Genomic DNA, 19339 nt, shown 5'->3' with positions numbered 1-19339 from the left:
ATGAGAGCAGTTGTGCGCGTTTTGCTGTTTTTGGTGGTTTGGAGGAGCTGCCCCGACCGGACAGCTGCAGCGGCTGCGGGGCTCAAGAACTCCTCACTTCTCGGAGACGCGATCCTTTCGGACACGGAGCGTTTGCTAAATGTTTCGGGACAGCCGGAGAACAGGACTTCGGAGGTTTTCCTGCTGGACTTTGACGAGGGCATGCTGGCGGACTGGCGCTCCCTCGCCAGCAGGAAAAGCGGCGGCTGGGAGTCTCTGGACGGCGGAGTGAAGGCGCTGCTCCTGGCCGCCTACTCCCTCATCATCGTCGTCTCCCTGTTCGGGAACACGCTGGTGTGCCATGTCGTGATGAAAAACAAGCGCACCCAGTCCGCCACCAGTTTATTCATCCTCAACCTGGCGGTGGCTGACATCTTCACCACAGTGCTCAACACACCTTTCACCCTGGTGAGTGTCTCACTACAAATGACAGGCAGCAAGTGTCGAGGTTTGTTTGTTTGTTGTTGGGTTTTTTTCCCCCTTTCTCCTTTCACACAATCAGGGAAAAAAACAGTCTGTGAAAATGTATGCTTTATTGCTTATAAGACGCTATTTGATTCAGGTAAAGTATAAAAATACATTTTAAAAACACGCACAGGTTCTGTTGTGATAATAGAAACATTTAATTGTCTAATTATGACAATTCTCGTATGTTGACTTCTGCAGGTTGCTGCATGTACTGAAACTATTCATACACAATTGTTTGTGGAGGTTTGGGATCGTTGTCGCCAGAGAATTCATCACTCTCTCTCTCTCTCTCTCTCTCTCTCTCTCTCTCTCTCTCTCTCTCTCACACACACACACACACACACACACACACACACACACGCACGCACGCACACGCACACGCACACTGCATAATATAAAATTGAATGCAGAAGTTACTACAAACGTGTGTGTGTGTGTGTGTGTGTGTGTGTGTGTGTGTGTGTGTGTGTGTGTGTGTGTGTGTGTGTGTGTGTGTGTGTGTGTGTGTGTGTGTGTGTGTGTGTGTGTGTGTGTTTTCAGGTCCGCTTTGTCAGCAGCACCTGGATGTTTGGGAGGACGATGTGTCACATCAGTCGATTTGTACAGTACTGCTCTCTGCATGTATCAACGCTCACGCTCACAGCCATCGCTCTGGACCGGCGACAGGTTGGTCCAAGTTCAAGGATGAAGGGTTGAGGCTCGTTGGTCCCGAGAGAATCAGGGAACATCGCAGTTCCACAATCCAGTCATACGAATCCAGTGCAAAGGAAATATGAACATTTTTGTAGTATTGAAGCTCAAACGTCATATCTGTGGGTTTTTTTTTTGTTGGTTGGGGTTGGCTGTGTGCTATGGTTCCCCAAATTATTCAATTTAATTAAAGTCTTGTAAACGAATATTATGTTTATAAAATCCAATATTACGTTTTGTAGCATTTGAATAATTCCTAGAAAATATAATAAGCCTTGATGACACAAGTGTTGCATAATTTTTGTATGGTAGTCACAAATTAAAGATGTTTATCCTTAAAAACAATTCAAGTAATCTAATTGATTCGAATGGTAAGTTATTGTGATCTGTAAATGTCAAAACACCATATTTTCTCACCAACACAACCATGCTAATATACTGTGCAGTCCTCTTAGTTTGTTTCATTAATCAAATTCCACTGAGTACCACACAATTTTTAGTTATAAAGTGCTTTCACATAACCATAGAAGAGGAATCCGAAAATAAAATAAACAAAAGCAAAATTATAAAATACAACTAAAACAGGAATACAAACAATAAAAAAAAAATCCTCTAAAAAGGATTAAATAAATACAATCAGATCATTGTCTCAAGCTGGGTCCAAAACCAGTTTCTTAAAGTAAGTTTTAAAATGTTTTTTTTTTTCTAAAGAGCACAAAGAAGAATCCTGTCTGATATGTAAAGGAAGATTGTTCCACATGTGATGGTGCTGATCAGCCAACCTTAGACTTAGCAGGAGTTACTGAACGACACTAAGTAAATAAAATACTTGACCAACTTAACGAATTGCTTCAATTGGTAGCACCTAACTAAATCAAGTTCTTCAAACTCAAGTCAATGAATTATTTTAAGTTCAAATTCACAGTTAATTCTACAAACAGCAACGAAGCTTTGCTTGGCTTTTTTGTTTGTATTGTGAGTTCTTGTAAGAATTATTGATCATTTGAAGCTCAAACATTTCAGAAGAATTCAACGAGAAATTCTTACATATTCCTGTAACAATCGGGTTATTTCCCCGACCAAATTTAAACTATATAAAGCCAATGATGCGAAACATTGACCAACACGCTGTCGGTGAAGCCAGTGGGCAGCTCAGAATAGATTCTAATTGTATGTGTCTGCAACACGTTTGTCCACACGGAACTGTATTTCAATTACCTTGTATATTAATCATCACCAGTGCTGCCAGATGGACTATGCTCCTTTTAAATAACAGCAGGACTAGTACAAGTCATATTGCAAAGAGTGGAGAAGACAAGGTGGTGGCTCAAAGGCCCAAATTACAAATGTATAAAGAATTAATGAGCTAACGTATGAATTAATGTATAATGAATTAACAATATACAAATTCAACCAGATGTAGTTACGATACGATGATAGAGTTGTTCCCTCTTGAAGCCGTTCCAAAGCACTTCACATATTTATATCACATGACGATCTGTCTTTCTTTCTTTGACACATCTTTTTTTTTAACCTTAGGTGTATTAGTTGGATTATCTTATGGATAGATGGAGTATCTTGGATTTGACTTTTATTGGTCAATTTGTAGGTAGTAATTGTGAAAGGACACATTTTCTCTGTGTACAGGACCAAACACATACGTTAAGTATTCATATATACCTCACAACTCAGCAGGTTGCTGTTAAGGTACTTGTTACAGGAGTGTCTAAAAGTGCCTCTCTATATTTTCATTGGGGTTTTTTTTCCCTTCATGAATAAGAAAAATGGAGAATCAACAACGTGAAAACACTTTCATCTTGCATTTTCCACATTGTAAATACTGTCAAGGCACTGCACTCATATTCAAAGCTGTGGTGCAAGTCTTTCACCGTTGGAACAAAAAACACATCTTTGCCCCATGGAAATTAATCTATGAATGCAGACAAATAAAAACTTTATTCTTGACTTGAAGTCTTTCAAAGATTTACTAAGAAATGCAATGCAATAACATAGATTTCTGTCAAAATGACCTGTGACTCAAGCTGAACAAGAGCTGAATAGGAGGCTGTTTGTATGCTGTCTGATTAAAATGCCACATGAATTTCAACAAATGTCATGTAGGCTTATTAGCTGTTTGTCTCCATTAACTACTGAGGATGGAGTGGAAACAGCTGCGGAATGTATTGTAAAGTATTAAATGGAAACCTATGTGGATATTTTGCTTGTAGAAAAATGAACCCCACAGTAGTTGGCCTTTGGTCATCCATATCGAATTTGTTCTATGTCTGTCTATGTGACCACACACACATCTCAACGAGATCCCTCTGACACGTTCGCTGAATACTTCATCAGTGAGAGTAGTGAGAATGCGCCGATGCAGGCATCCTGGAAATGCTGATGATCCGACACCTGTTCCCAGGTGCAAAATGGTAAAGGCTAATGAAGTGGCACGATAAATAAAGAAATACATCGCGAATATCAATTTTGTGCAGGCCTTGGGATAATAATAATCACATTTAAGGTTCAGTTCTTATGTGTGCACATAATGCACCTTTGACACCAGATAGAGAGGCTTTCCATTCAATTGTCCCACATGAGCAAAATCTTTCCTTGGTTTTTGTTGCTTTTTGGTTGTCTGTTTTGATAAACTGTACCACCGAGGTTCATAATCAAACTGCAACCAATTCATTTTGCAGCTGATATGATTTGCTGTGACAGATGAGGGCTGATCATCAAGGGCTTTGCAACTCACTTTCATGAGTCATCTGACATTTGAAGTTGTTGGGTGTGACTTTTAGTGATTTCCATTTCCTCACTTTCAACCATATATAGTGTGTCCCCAATGGCACCAGTAAGTCCATTTAGCACAAACTACTGAATCTACTTTGAAGCATATAGCAATATATTTTTTCAAGAATGTATTACATTGACATTATTGGAAGGTTTTCTTGTGTCGTGCTTTGTCAGTGATTCAACAATCCAAAAATAAGTGCTTTATAAAGATAATCACTCTATTCAATTCAGTTTTTTTTTTCAATTCAGTGTCATTTATATAAATACCAGATACAAACCAACTTCTCAGGTGCACGTACTGTACTTAAGCATTCGGCTTCTGATAATTTTTTTAAATTGTTATTCTCTACATATGAACACAAATGGATCAACACTGACCAATCAAGGAGTAATCAAGTTACATCGGTAATGATTTGCAAATGTAAAAGTGGTGCAAACTTCACGTTGTGCAAACAGTAATGTGGCAATTGAACTTACCAGGAGCCAGTGAGGATCGCGTCCTAAAGACACACAAAATGACACATAACATGATACATTCAGCATGTTTGCAAACATGAATAGGGGCAAACACGTAGTCACAGAAGCAAACATATGTATATTCATAGAGGCATACAAGAGTGTGTTTGAAATTTGGTCAAATACTGGGAGGAGTTTATGTTCATAGATTCATGTGAAAAGTCCGTTGTGAAGTTTCTGAAATTTCTTGTGTTTCCCTCATGATTGCGTCTGTTTTTAACACATTCGAGAGAGATGGAAATCAGCTCATTATTTCCCAGAGATCCTGCTCTCCTTTTATGCACATGTTTTACGAGGTTTTAAAAATCCTTGACTCTGGTTTCACAATTGAGCGAACCTCACAGATGTGCGAGCCAGGTTGGCTGTCTTTTCTGACAATGGCACAACACTTCTGCAAACACCACCCCGTCACCTACCTCTGATCACAATCTTCAACTGCCACAGACCGCCACTGTCCTGAGACGATGCATATCTAGCGTCTACCAGGGTATATTTGTTGTGTCTCACCCTTTGTTGGGTTTTGCAATCATTACGACGATCTGTTCTGTTGCTCTTCTTACTCTTGGAGCTTTGACTTTTTCCATATGCATTTTTCTATTACCGTTGTTAAAAGTCAGATTTATTTACTATAGTGCTCTGATACGTTTGACATCTTTCTCCACCAACACGTCAGGTTATGGTACCGTATATCATTATGGGCTTGTGGGGCCTCAGAGCTCCATCCAATATGGTTCAAACACACTCGCCGAGTAAACATGCATGTGGAGCACATTTAGGTCAGCGACTCATCTTTTGTGAATGAGACCAGCAGGTTCTAAGCCAGCTGGACTGTATAGAAGACACTATAGCCCTGATGTAGTCCTGTCAAAGCATGCGTAATTGCATGCATACACAAATTGGACACGCTTTCAGTTTGTATGCGTTTTGCAGGGAATCAATAAGAACTACACTGTCAGTAACATCATGCGCAAGTGCAATTATTCAAATAAGGGTTTTCATGCATCAGTGTCTATTCACCAACACCAACATCATCGACATCTTTTTCTCAGATGTGGATTAGAAGCATAACTAATTATAAGTGGATCTGAAGAAACACAATGGAGAGAACACAATTTATTTTTCAAGAATATATGATAAAATCACACATCATCTTTTATATATTTTACTGTACAGTATGTCTTTCAGAGGGAATTAATAAGAAACTGAGGAGCAGTCACCTATTCCCAATAGGCACACCCAAGGCTGGCATTTACACACTGTACGTCTGTTGGGAACTATACGGTAAATACATGGTTATTTATCTTTGACCAAATGTCCGCAACACAACCAGAACCAGCCCCCACCAGTTGCACTGTTCAAGAGGTATAATTATAATTATAATAATTGTTATTATTATAATTATTATAATTGGAATTATTATTATTAAAGGTTTACTTAAATAGGCGGGTTAAGTGCAGACTTGATTGCGAGTCTCTCACTTGGAGAACCACGGTTAAAATGTAACCATACGTTCCAGATCATCCACACGTTGTTGAAGCTGTGTTATGATTGCATCTTTTTTGCTCAGCAGCTTTTTAAGGCCCATAAGTTCTGCAACCAATTCTCTTACGCTGGATGTTTCTTTCGTCATGGAGTTCAATGATTCGTTAATGTCCTTTATATCTCATTCCAGTTTATTATAGTTTCTTTGAGGTGGCATTTTCTCCAGATAATATCAGTTCTAACCCGTAGCAGTCCTCGCAAGGAGTTGTAGCAGCAGACAAGAGTACTGTAGGTGTATCAGCACAACCCAAAAGCCGCCGAGGAACCGCTGACGACGACTCACCGACAAGCGACCGAGGAGCTGCCGTTGTCTCACCCATGTGGACCTGTTGCCCAGTCTCCGAGGAGCCGCTGCAGAGCTGACCATCTGCCAACGCCAAACCGTCCCTGTCAAGCTGACGAGGAACTGCCATCGGGCCTCCGATCAGCCGCCACCGACCCGACCAGGAATTGCTGCCGAGTCGAGGAACTTCCGTCGAGCCACCGAGGTGCCGTTTTTAAGCTGAAGATCTGCCGCCCGACCTCTGACAAACTGTCCCGACCCGAAAAGAAACTGCCTCTGAGCCGACGAGGAACTCTGATCGTCTGCTGCTCAGTCTCTTGCCCGATGACACCGGGTCGTCTGAGACAAACTGGGATGACTCTCGTTTCCCGCCAGGCAGGGAGTGGGAGGTGCTACAACTCTGACGCCAAAATGTCACTTTTACTTTCTTGAATATTCAAGTTTGAGATTTGTTAACCTTTTGGCGCACTGTTGTCATTGTTCAACAACATAATCCATAAAAATACAATTTCCCCGATGGTTTTGCACACAGTGTATGATTAAAGTTAATTACTTACGCACCCATGTAACCGCTTCATGTAAACAATGTACAGTACGTAAGCACTTTTGCCACCTCTGTTTATAACACAAAATCAATGGAAGCGTTTAGTAAACAGTATGTAAACGTTTTAGTCTTCTTTCTTCTTCCACTACTGGTTTGAATGATACTGGCATGATTGAGATTGAGTGGATACATGGAGCTGTGCATGTTCGCTCTAATTTCGGTTGACGTTAAGTCTTTTATTTATTTTTTTGGCTTATTTGTTTTTATCCTCAGGTGATTTTATACCCGTTGAGACGCCGCATGTCTCCAGCACAAGGTGGAGTTTGGGTTGCTGTCATCTGGATAATGGCCAGCTGCTTTTCCCTCCCACATGCAATCTATCAAAACCTCTTGACCTTCACATACAGGTAAACTCACACCACAGGCACTGTGGAAAAGGAGAGCTCTTGTTGTCACTGTAAACTCAAATGTAAAACAACAACATTAAATTAAAATTGTCATTTTGAGTTTCTTTCGACGATTTACATATTTTGTATGACCTTTGACTATTTAGTGTTTCATAAGGACCAATTCCGACATTGAATTATTCCATATCATAAAGATCACCTTCAGTTCCAACCACCTGCATGTAGATTGTCAGTATTTGCTCCTTGACACAAATGGAAAGTTCAGATTAAAATATTCTCAATGTTGTGGTTCTCAGTATTCTGGTCTTGTGACGATATCTCCAGTCTTACATACGTTTTGGGAGTTTCATGTTCTTCATGTCGACACGTGGCTTTTTTGGGTTCTCCAGTTTCCTCCCAAAGTCCAAAGACGTGATTTGAGTTAGTCCCTCCAAATTACCTTTAAGTGTGAATATGAGTGATATCTCTCTGCCTTTGCGATGTTGTGATCTTGACGACTGTCGATACCCTGTGATGATGAGGACAAAGCAGAATGGAAGATGGGTTGATTAAGATTTAAGTGGCCTTGAATTGAGTGGCGTTATGGTAACTGACTGAGGTTTACAGTGACAGATTTTATAGCAGAGAGACTTCGATTTCTATAGACTTATACAAAGTGATGGAGTCGTGCAGCACATGGGTTCAATTGCCAGCATTCTTGTCTAACCACGTATGGATTTATGTATCCAATATTCCTCTGGAGGTCGAAGACTGGCTTCATGAGTGATTCTGATATGGCTTTAGGCATGAACACTGCCTTTCATTCTGTCTTTCATCAGACTTGATGATAGAAAGTGGGCATTAATGAAAATTTGGATCCATATTGTTCCTTAATTAAATGTGAGTAGGGAAAATATTGTGGGCTTATTAGTTTTTTTCAACCTTAAATTTTTTTTCTTTTCTTTTTTTAAGTAGGAAGGTAATTAAACTTATAAAATGGTAACATTTTAAAATCTTTATGCATTCTACTTGTATATTTTTTCTCCGTTCAAAAACAGTCCAGGCAATAAGAACTATCACAGTGTTGCAATAAGTTGTGTGCTATACCTGTCTACTGTTACCATTTTCTGAACTGCCTTCATGTCTCTCTCTCTCTCTCTCTCTCGCTCTCTCGCTCTCTCTCTCTCACTCTCTCTCCCCTGTAATGATTTTCTATCACCAGTGAGGACAAGGAGCGAAGCCTTTGTGTTCCTGACTTCCCAGAGCCTTCAGACATCTACTGGCAGTACATTGATCTCCTCACGTTCATCCTGATATACATGCTGCCTCTACTCATCATCACTGCCTCCTACACCACCATGGCCTGTCGACTGTGGTGCCACAACGCTATCGGCGTCACCACGACGGCTCAACACGCTACCCAGAGGAAGAAGCGTCGGAGGACGTTGGTCATGCTGCTGGTGGTGGTCGGTGTCTTCGCCGTCTGCTGGTTTCCCCTCAACTGCTACGTGGTGCTTCTGTCCAGCCAGGCAATCCACTCATCCAATGCCCTGTACTTCTGTTTTCACTGGCTGGCCATGAGCTCCACCTGCTACAACCCGTTCATCTACTGTTGCCTGAATCCCACCTTTCGCCAGGAGCTCCAGCTCCTCTTCAGAAGGTGCCAGAGGAGACGGAGGGCAGTGGTGGAACTGGAGCCGGAGCGTCACCCTGCCGTTGCCCGCACTCCCTGCCCCAGAACTGCTTGGCCCGATAACGAGTGCTCGAGGCCGAGGAACTCTCTGTCTCCCACAGGCCAGGGCTCCTCGGCACAAAGCCACGCCTCCTGCAGTCGGCCCTGCAATCTGAAGGATACTTACGTGCTTTTCACTGCCAAGCAGACACTCACAGGACAGACTGATATCCTCTCAGTGGAGCCAATTGTGACAGTGAGCTGACTGGATGCAGCCGCCGCTTTCCTGAGAGAACTACCATAAATATCATGGTGCAGTTTAGACCTTTATTTTTAAAAGTTCCGATTTTGTAGCTGCAACTTTGACTCTGTGAGGATGTGAGTGCAGAGCAGCTCGGTAGACAAACCCACCTCTGAACAGGATGGAGCATTGTTAAAGATGGATAGATACCGTTGGATGGAGCTGTTGGACATTGGTAGCGGAGTCCTGATGTGATGGATGTCTTTTCTTCACCAACCTTCACAGCCTGTATGACTGGCAGAGGAACAACTAACTGCATCCTTTGCCACAATTTTAAACTGTCGGGGGGGGGTGGGATAATATACCACTCATTTTGCCACTGAACACTCTTCAGACGACGGCAGACTCTATATCTCAAGAGCATTGAGGACTGTCCACAAAATTGTGATCATCATGAAAACATCCAGAGGGAAAGTTTTCAGATCTGCCATCATGACAGACATCCAAAACCAGCCAGTACTGAAAAGGGAAGTCTTCACAATAAAAGTGAATGTTCATTTTGAATGAGGTTTGAACTAAAACAATGAAGTGATGATTGATAGTTGATGATTCCTGTTTATAATGTAAGATGCCTATGATTCCCTTTTTGGGGGCATTGTAGGTCTATGATGTGTACAATCTCATATGTTTCACTGAACAGTGTGATGCCAAAATGGTTTTGATGTCGGAAAATGAAAAATCGGAAACCATACAATTTTCATTTTACCTTTTTATAATTGAAAATAGAAAAACGGAAATGGGGTCGTTTTCCATTTCCCGATATGCGTTTCTTAAACAAAAATCGGGAAATAAAATACGACTGTAATTCTTTATTTCAAGTTTGATTTGCCGGAAAACAAACTTCGTTTGATGGGAGAGTAAACAACGGTGCATTGCGTTGCTGCCCCCTTCAGGCTGTATGTAAGCTTCGAACTTGCCCACCAGTTGATCAAGATGTTTATCCGGCTGCTACAGTTTAAAGAAAAAAGAAGAAAAAAAAATACACACGATGCAAATAGATTGACTGGAGAGCAGCAAGGATTTACTAAGCATACCCCCTACGCCTTTTCAAATACATTAGCTTTTCTACTGCAATGTATGTTTTTTTCCTTTTATTTAAATTTGAAATGAAACAAAAAAAATGACCAAATAAAATCTTACTGTTATGTTATTTGAAATAGAATGGAATATGATTATTCCATATCCCAGGTGTTGGTTAAATATGTTATTTTTGATTCATTTATTTCATGAACAAACCTTGTCTTAATATTGTGCCACACTTTTCATTCCCTGCTGAGCTGGACTAGGTGCTGCAGAGCCTCCAGAAAGGGCGTAGGGGGCCTGAGACACAGAACCTGGCAACCCCATCCTGCAGACTGAGGAACTCCTGCAAATGTGTCAAGCAGGCCTTTATTTTATAGTTGTAGTTATTAAAGTAAAAACCTCAGGGACACAAAATACACAACATTATTCTTTCAAGAAAAGACAATATCACAGTACAATTTTGGCAAGTAACATCAAAAGTCATGCATACATGACAGTTTAATATAATTCCATTTTTAGTTCAACACACTTAATGGCTCACAGTAAGAAATACATACAAACCTCCCCCCAAATCCTTTAAATGCGATGGTTTTGAAAGTAAAGAAAAAGTATTTGTGAATCACAAATAACCTCTGGCTGCATGTAAACAACAAAAAAATTGAAAAGAATGACGAAATAAAACATTAACATTTTTAACAATACCATTCCTGCAAAGCAACATTGAAATTGAATCGTCACAATTTTAATTACCAGAGCACCAAGTGGGAGACGTTTCCCCCCCTTCCCAATAATGTTTTCATGAGGTGTCCACAGGATAGAGCTTTATCTCAGCTTTAAAATTAGGTGTTCTTTGTGTTGCTATGTGGACTAGCAAGTGAGCTGTGAATGTTTTTGTGGGGTTTCTAGCCTGGGATCTATATATTTAGCAAGAGCAGGTGACCTTCACAAAATGGCTGTAGGCACTGTAGGCATCTCGTGTTTTATATCGATGAGATTGGATGTGGGTTCCATCCAGTGTGACATCAAAAATACTTTGGTCATTGTTCCTTACCCTCATATGCAATAAACGTAATCTGCAGTTCAGTGTATATAACTTCATAATGTCACTGCTCTACCTAAATAAGTCGATAGTACCGCAAATATGAGCATCATCATTATGCTCACACATTGACACAACATGCTTGAAAAACTGTTGTTTAACTCAAACATGCTTTAAAATGTCTTGCAGTATCTACAGCAGGCAATAAGAATCCAGGTAAATACTGTACATTTGATAACAAGCAGTGCTCACAGACAGTGAACTGAACAAATGACTGAGCCCCACATTTGGGACCAAAGTGCATTTGCTCCCATTAGACTTCACAAATCCACTCACCCAATTAATGCTGGAACCATATAAAAGCCTTTTTGGGATTACGACGACAAATGGACTTCAACTCTCCGCTAATGCAAGAAATACACATGGAAATGTGTGCTGGTTACATTCGATCACACCTGCTCTTTTACTGCTTCATGTAATAGAAACAGTATGTCATTGTTGCAACATAAAAAAAAACAACAATTGTGTTAATCAAAATTTGTTTTTTAACACCTTGTGATGATGTTCAGATGAAAAACTGAGTGAGGACATAGGTTAGCAATTTTAAATTATGTAAAATTGATCAATATTATAACACAGTCTATTCCTCATGCTCTTTTTCACAATATGAACACTAACACAATATTTATAGTGTTTCTACAGCCATGCTGTTAAAACATGAATGTCAGTTGAAGATAATGAAATGTGTCAACATTCAGGGCTGTGCTCTGGTGAAAACTGTGTATTATGTCAGAGAAGTTGGTGAAAATGTGTACATATTCCTGTGATTTCCATGTATGATGTGCAAAAAAAAAACAACAACAACAACTGCTGAATTGATTTATTTTCGATTTATCATTGCTTTGTTTGCTGACTCCCAGGCAACAAAGGAAACCTGTGGCTTCAACTGTGTAGATTGATCTTCAAAGAAGTAATATCTCATGATGCTTTCAACGTGGTTTTCAGAGTCTATGGTTGTCATTTGTAGTACCTATTTGTATGATTTGCTCTCCTCTGTAAATTCTTGCCACCATGACATTGCTGTGTTCAAGATAAAATATAGAAAATACCTATACTAATGTGATTCCATGTTGGCTTTGAAGAATCAGACACTTTTTTCAACCTGTATTTTGGGACAATCAAACACTGATATAATAATAGCAGCTGCTTTGATTTCTATATAAATCAGAATACAGTGCGTATGTGGTCCACATGTCAAATAAAATGCATCTTCACAGATACAGTACATGATGCATACTGTAGCGTTCACTTCTCCTATTGGAAATACATACTTGCTGGGAAATTTGCTGGTGTTATTACTCAGATTTGATGCTAAGATCCAATTCTTTGTGCGGTCAATTACACTGTAATTTGAATGCTGCCGCTATCAGAACCGTGTCTCTATAAAGAGTCACACACAGGAGAAAATGTGGCACGGCATGCGTTTGTGTCATTTAAAATTGTTGTGAACTCAGAGCCAATATAAAGAATGACCATAAGGTGACGGGAAGAAGCAGAGGTCAGGTCACAGACTTTAATTATGGCCCTTTTGCAGGATAGCCACCGCTCCCTCTCTGGAGACCTTTGTGCACATTCATCCATTTGGTCTTGATCTTTGTGCCCTCGGCCGTTGCCTCCTCTTCTTCTCCCATGTTCTGCATGTTGTGGTATGCAAACTAATCTGCGCAGGTGCCTTCCTCGGATTGGCTGGCTCCATCGATGTAATTTGGTAGGCGCTGGTGCCTTCCTGGGATCGGCCGAGGATCCGGTCGGAGGATCAGAAATGAGGAGTTTGTTTGTGCACGTGGCGCGTTTGTGACACAGCTCGCCTCGGTTTCGATGTGACTTGTAGTGATGGCCAAATGAAGCTTTCTGAAGCACTGATGAAGCATGAATCGAAAGATTGCTTCCCAGCACAGCCTTCTTTGGCGGCATCTGGTGGCCAAATATATGAAGAGCAGCTTGAATGAACGGCTCTATTATGGTTTCCCACTGCAGAGTTGAGTTGACGGCTTCTGTTTAATATCTTGTGACACCTCTGCGTGATATATCAGGCTATTGTTGTGGTGCAATGAACATTAATTAATGTTATCAATTATTAATACATACATATGGTGAATAAAGTTTTCTTGTTTAAACATGTGCCATAGTGTGGTCTCCCTTTGCTTGTGACTTCTTGATGTTTGAAAACATAATAGATAGAAAAATATCAAATAAGAATGTACAACGCAGCTTTATAATAACTTCAGAGTACTAGATGTGGAAGTGGTGCTAATAAGCTGGTAAAATATACACAGAAGACATAAGGTTATTTTATTTGGTTTGTATCAAGGACATTTTGTTTTCCACAGTCTGAGGGCTCAGTCTGTTTCGCTTGTTGGAGACAATTTCTCCTGCCTTCCAGAATATCCCCCCCACGCAGAATTCAAGATGCCCGAAGTGCACAGAAACTCGCGTGAAAGTTTGTATAAATATGGGTAAACTGTTTCGTGGAGATGATCCTCCTCCTGAGCAATTAAAGGATCAGCCATGTATTTTTTCACCTATACTGTTGCCTCTGCGGTGCCATTCCTGACCTCCCTCTCCACCACATGGCTGTCCAGCAGATAGCACAGACCATCACCTAAAAACAATCAATAAATTAAGTCGATGCCCAGTTTTTCATACAGCATTTTAAAAACTAATTGTAATACATTTTTCTTGCACAACATTTTTAAGTCAAATTTAAGAGTTGTTAAGATAATGTAAGAGTATGCTGGAACCTGGTCAGTGTTTTATGCACTTCAAGACGACACAAACTGTAGCTGACGGGGTTGGAGGGCTGGCTGCTGGTTCTGGCTGCGAGGAGGTGGACGGGCGGGCGGGGGGTTGCTTAACTGCTGCTTCAGCTTTTGTTCGGCTGCAGAACCCCACAGCTTTAAATCTGTGATCAAGCAGGGTAGCCATTGTCACTACGCTCATGGTCTCCACGGAGACAAAGACTCACTCGGCATCCTCATCAGCTTGTCACACAGCTGGGGCGCTTTGTCATCCTGAACTTGAGTCGTCTTCTTGCTGCTGTGTAGCACAGCATGAAGACCAGAGGAACAATTTTGGACCCGCACACTCTCTGCTGCTCTGAAAGTTCAGCGGTGGCTGTATGAAAAGGAGAGAGCACCCCCAGACACTCTTTCACAAAGTGGTACTCTTGAGCGGAAAGTGGCGTGAACTTCGTTCTGATTGACACCAGTGACACCCTCATACTCTCAGCAATGTCGTCTGCTGTGTGGGATTCTGGAAAATGTCCCACTCCTAGCAACACTGTGGACAGTGATTTGTGTTCATTCATGAAATGACGAGTCCCCGCCGACTCGGCATCCATGTGAATAGACGTCCACGTGTCACTGGTGAGACTCACAGCTGAGGCCCTCTCCACTTCTCTCTTTGCTTTTTCTTTTTCTTCTTGGAACTTTTCCTCCACCATTCCCAGCAAAAATAATACTGCCTTTTCAGTCTGTTCCACCGAGCCTGAACGATCACAAGTAAAAAGAAAATAAAGAGCCAGACGGCTCAGAACTCCTGAAGTGAAACATCAACTACTTGAGGAAAGGTGGAGAAACCCGGGAGCAGAGGTGGAGATTGTTTCGGTATCGTTACGTTACGTTATGTAACGCGCATGGAAGTGAACCAGGAGTGTCGTATAGGTGTAATTGTGGGGCCGCGGCCCATGCAGAGTCTGTAGACACGTAATACAGAAATCATGGAGGGGCTGACGGAGAGGAGCTGCACAGAGCAGCACCATGCTGTGGGGAAGCGACAATTATTGAGATCTCAAAACTAATCTCCTGACACCACAACATCTGAATATTTAAATAATTGGGTCCAGCCCAAGTACAGCATTTTGGCTGTATTAGTGTCCGCTCAGCTTGAAATTTGCCAGGAAAACCTGTCCGTTGTCGGCGTTCCGCAGGTTGTCCGCTGTGTTAACAGTTAAATATGTGTCCGTGCACAGTGATGTGTCCGCCCAGTACAGCTTTACCGTACAGGCTGACTCTAAAACACCTTTAATCTGCTTCAAATTTCATCAGTGAGCCAAATTCTAATGGCTGAACCATTTGAAACACAGACAATAGTCATGAAATAAGAGGTTTTAAAATATGGGACAACAACAATGCAGCCATTCGCATTTGAGAAAGCTGTTATTGACAGTGTCGGGAAAATGTTTATAAAGAAAACTCCCACTTAACCAAACTCAGTTAAGTGGCTACCAACCTCAATCAGGCTGGATTAATGGGGACATAGCAAAGTGAGAAGTGAAAAGCATACAGTGCACCAAATCATAAAGGTTAAATCAGTTGGTAGGGATAGAAACAGCAGATCAAATATCTTATCACTCAGTGGTCAAACCTGCCTGCAGGAAGACGCTGGCAATATGAAGATGGAGATGAATGTAAACTACCAGCGGGAGAAGACCTGCAGTAAAGAGGCTGCAAAGCACTCGTGGTCCAGCACTTTAATTCCATATTTGTTATTTATGTTCATAGTACATGTGCTAATGAAATACTGTAATATATTCATTTGTCTTTTAATTTGATGTCCGATAACATGAGCAGTATGTAACAGTAATGTGTTGAAATAATGGTTGTAATAATAATAAATAAGTCCTGTGGACTGTGTACATCTCGCCCTTGCTTTCCCTTTCATTTCAACAACAATCTCTTGTGTCATGAACAAGAGTGCCGTAAGAGGGGAAATGCTTTGTTATTGAAGGTGTATGAGGCCTTTGTATATAGTGAATAATCATTTCAGCATATGTCTCTGCTGTGAATGTTAATGACGAAAAACCAAACTGGACTGACGCATAAGACTAAAGTTCGCTAGCTTGCTATCTTACAAAATTTGAATATGTGTGTATTATTTTTCTCATGTTGTGTCATTCTCGGCTGATTCACATGTGAAAGGTTGAAGAGTCTGCCCACCGTATGAAAGTGCACCGTATGCACCCAACCTTCACTGGTCATGTTTACGGAGTGAAAGTCCTCTTTACCCTTTGACTCGTGCTGGACTTTTCAATTTACTACTTGTTGACTGTTGGATGAATGTCATCATAGCAGGTTAATTGGGTTCCTGCAGTAAATCTTTTGACAATTCTTTGCAGTTATTTTCTGTAAAGAATAGTTCTTCGAGGCAGACTTTCTTCCACCGTCTTGGAATAAAGAGCTTGTCAAACCTTTGGTCTTTGGAGTCATTTTATTATTATTGAAGCTTCAAGTCACAAATCATACAGAGCTCGGTAAGCGTTCTGTAGGCGAGTGCGCCCACAAAGTTGTGCCTGCGACTCTTATCTTATCTACTTTTGTCAAGTAAGGGAAGAGAGAAGCGAGAGGGTTGGATACACTCACAGTTGGACTTCTGAGTTTTCTAATGAACAAGAACAGACAGATCACCTTGACATTCACACAAACCAGCATTTTGTTCCAACCAGATAAAGCTTTTCTTGGAAAGGAAGTATTCACTAATTTATCGCTAAGCCAGGGTGAGAAAACATTTGTGCATACTTCAGGATATAAAGAAGTTTCGTGAAGGCTGTTTGTCTTAGCATTTTTCCACTGCGTTACGTGACGTAAGAGAACCATCAAATACATTATAACAGAGTATAAGGACATCAATAGTTAACAAAATATAATTTTATCATAACAACAAATCTCACTGCTTCAGTGCGGAAGCTCTTCTCACATGTCACTAATTTTAGAGCTGAAACTTTTTGCTAAATTCAACCCAATACATCCCTGTCAGGGTTCCACCAGGTTTCAGACGGTCACTTCAATAAATGTTTCATGGTGAGAACAAAAAGGGATCCAGGGAATGCAGGCTCTCTGACTCTTGTACTTTAGTCAGCTCTGCATGAAATCTTCATCTTCATGCTGAAAATGTTTTTCAGCTCAGTGGCTTGAGTCCTCCTGGGACTTGAAATCCTGCTTATCACTTGCTACTTCCGTTACGTTGTAAAATAGGGTGACATGAGATGTGCTTTAAGGCTTTAAGTCTCAATAAAATAAAACAAGGGCATAATTGAATTAGGTTTTGTTCATGAAATTGAACTTTGTTAGCATCTCATTAGCCTGAAACAACGCATTTTTCTCCGAAGTTAAGCGAGCATGATGTCTGTATATATTACCATATATAGACTATGGTTATCGGCATCCCCTTTCCTTCTATTTAAAACTGTATTGGCTCGCTGTTGCTCAAAGATGTTTCTTTATTTGTTTACAGGATTGATTTTGGCTGATTTCATAAGGGTGTGTGTCTGTGCATGCTGATGTGTGTTCGTGGATTTCTTCTTTCATGGTTCATGGCTGAGTGTGCCGGGCCTCACACTGGTGGGAAAAGGTTAGAGGGTCAATGCTAGCATTTAGCTATGTGAGGAAATCACTGCCTGACATAAAGAAAACTTTGCAACAAAGATCACAGTCTATTTTCCACCATTTATTCATTCACACACTTTTATTTACACTCTTTATCTTAGCTTCAGTGCAGCAAATGTGCCACACAATGCGGCAGCATGATATCATTCTCTTCATTAGGTTGCAGTAGAAATTGATCAGACATTTCCAGGAAACATTCTCTGCTGGGTTTTTTTCTTCTTTTTTTGGGGAATCACATGAGAGGTGAGGTCCTGCTGCGAGTACACACATTCCCAGGGCCTGTGAGTACCAGCACATGGTGCGCAGACATGCAAGCTGACATTCGTATTCCTCTACTATCCTTTCGCAAAACAGTCAGAGACTAAAGATTAAAATTGTTAAAATTGTTAAAAAAAAAACACTTGTTCAGATATATTTTGTGAAAGCCAGAATCATTTCATGAAAAAATAAAGGTTGCAGAAAGAAAATGAAATTTGCAAAGCTGCGACATCGTGTTTGACGGGTGCCGTTTTCTCGCTGCCTTCTCCGGTGCGTTGACTGCAGAACAGGTCAGTGGCACTTTGAGTCTTCATCCATCTATTACATCCTGTAGAGCTTGTGATGGCAGAGCAATTGGCGAGTACAGAGCTCATCGATCAACCCTCAACAGGATTCTCAAGCTGCTGCAAGCAAGACACACTTTGTTGACCCTGTCAACACATCAAGCCCACAGGGTCCTTGTCATTCAGGATCCACGAAGACAAAACCACGGTGCATGTGCCTTCCAGTAGTGGTGTCATCTTATCTTCCTTTTATTGATCCCTTTTGGCTAATATGTAGAGTATGCATATCAACTTCAATCTGCTTCAGGTCAACAGAAGCTCTTCAGAAGCTGTTGTGTCATTTTTTATTTAAAAAAAACGTATCTGATAATGTTGTTTGATCATTTTGATAGTCAAAATTCATTGTAAAGCTGTTGAACTGAATTGCATTTGATTGAAAAGGTGCATTGAAAGAGCTACCTACTGAGTGTTCCCCCAATCATACATAATCGACCATGGTATTTCAAAGTAGATTGTAATTGCATATGCATAATGTCAACTGGTCTTAATAAATATATTAGAAAAACCCAGAGTAACAGGCCACAATTTTAGATTGAATAATTAGAATCATTTGCAGAAAGAGTTAACATTTTCAGACACATTTGTGTCACCATTCAAAAAATTCACATGTTGAAGATTGTGAAATTGTGCATAATAAAGCACTTATTTGTTCAATAAAGCTTGAGCATTTAATTATTTTGTTCCTAAGGCTGGCCTGCGACTGTAATTGTACCATCAAAACTTATCAACAGATTACACACATTAATCTATTGTTGTCTGACAAAGTTATGTTATTACTTGGAATATAGAACCAATCCATCCATCCATCCATCCATCCATCCATCCATCCATTGTCTACCGCTTATCCAGGGCTGGGGCACGGAGGCAGCAGTCTAAGCAGGGATGCCCAGATTTCCCTCGCTCCACACACTTCCTCCAGCTCTTCCGGTGGGACCCCATGGCGTTCCCAGAGCAGCCGAGAGACATATAGCAAAAGCAGAGACGAGATCCTGTGGTCC

General features: G+C 40.8%; 1 protein-coding gene across 1 annotated transcript; it reads left to right on the top strand.

Moving 5' to 3' along the window:
• On the top strand, window positions 1-9198 carry LOC308149404 (G-protein coupled receptor 83-like; the record flags this gene model as incomplete). The annotated part of the gene is made up of 4 exons (XM_080521132.1): window positions 1-447; window positions 1048-1173; window positions 7149-7282; window positions 8484-9198. The coding sequence occupies 4 exons, from the start codon at window positions 1-3 to the stop codon at window positions 9196-9198; spliced, it is 1422 nt and encodes a 473-aa protein (XP_080377258.1).
• Between the last annotated feature and the right edge of the window lie 10141 nt (window positions 9199-19339).

The sequence above is a fragment of the Blennius ocellaris genome, assembly GCF_963422515.1.
Source record: "Blennius ocellaris genome assembly, chromosome: 3".
Taxonomy (NCBI): domain Eukaryota; kingdom Metazoa; phylum Chordata; class Actinopteri; order Blenniiformes; family Blenniidae; genus Blennius; species Blennius ocellaris.
This window is presented reverse-complemented; position numbering and strand designations above follow the sequence as displayed.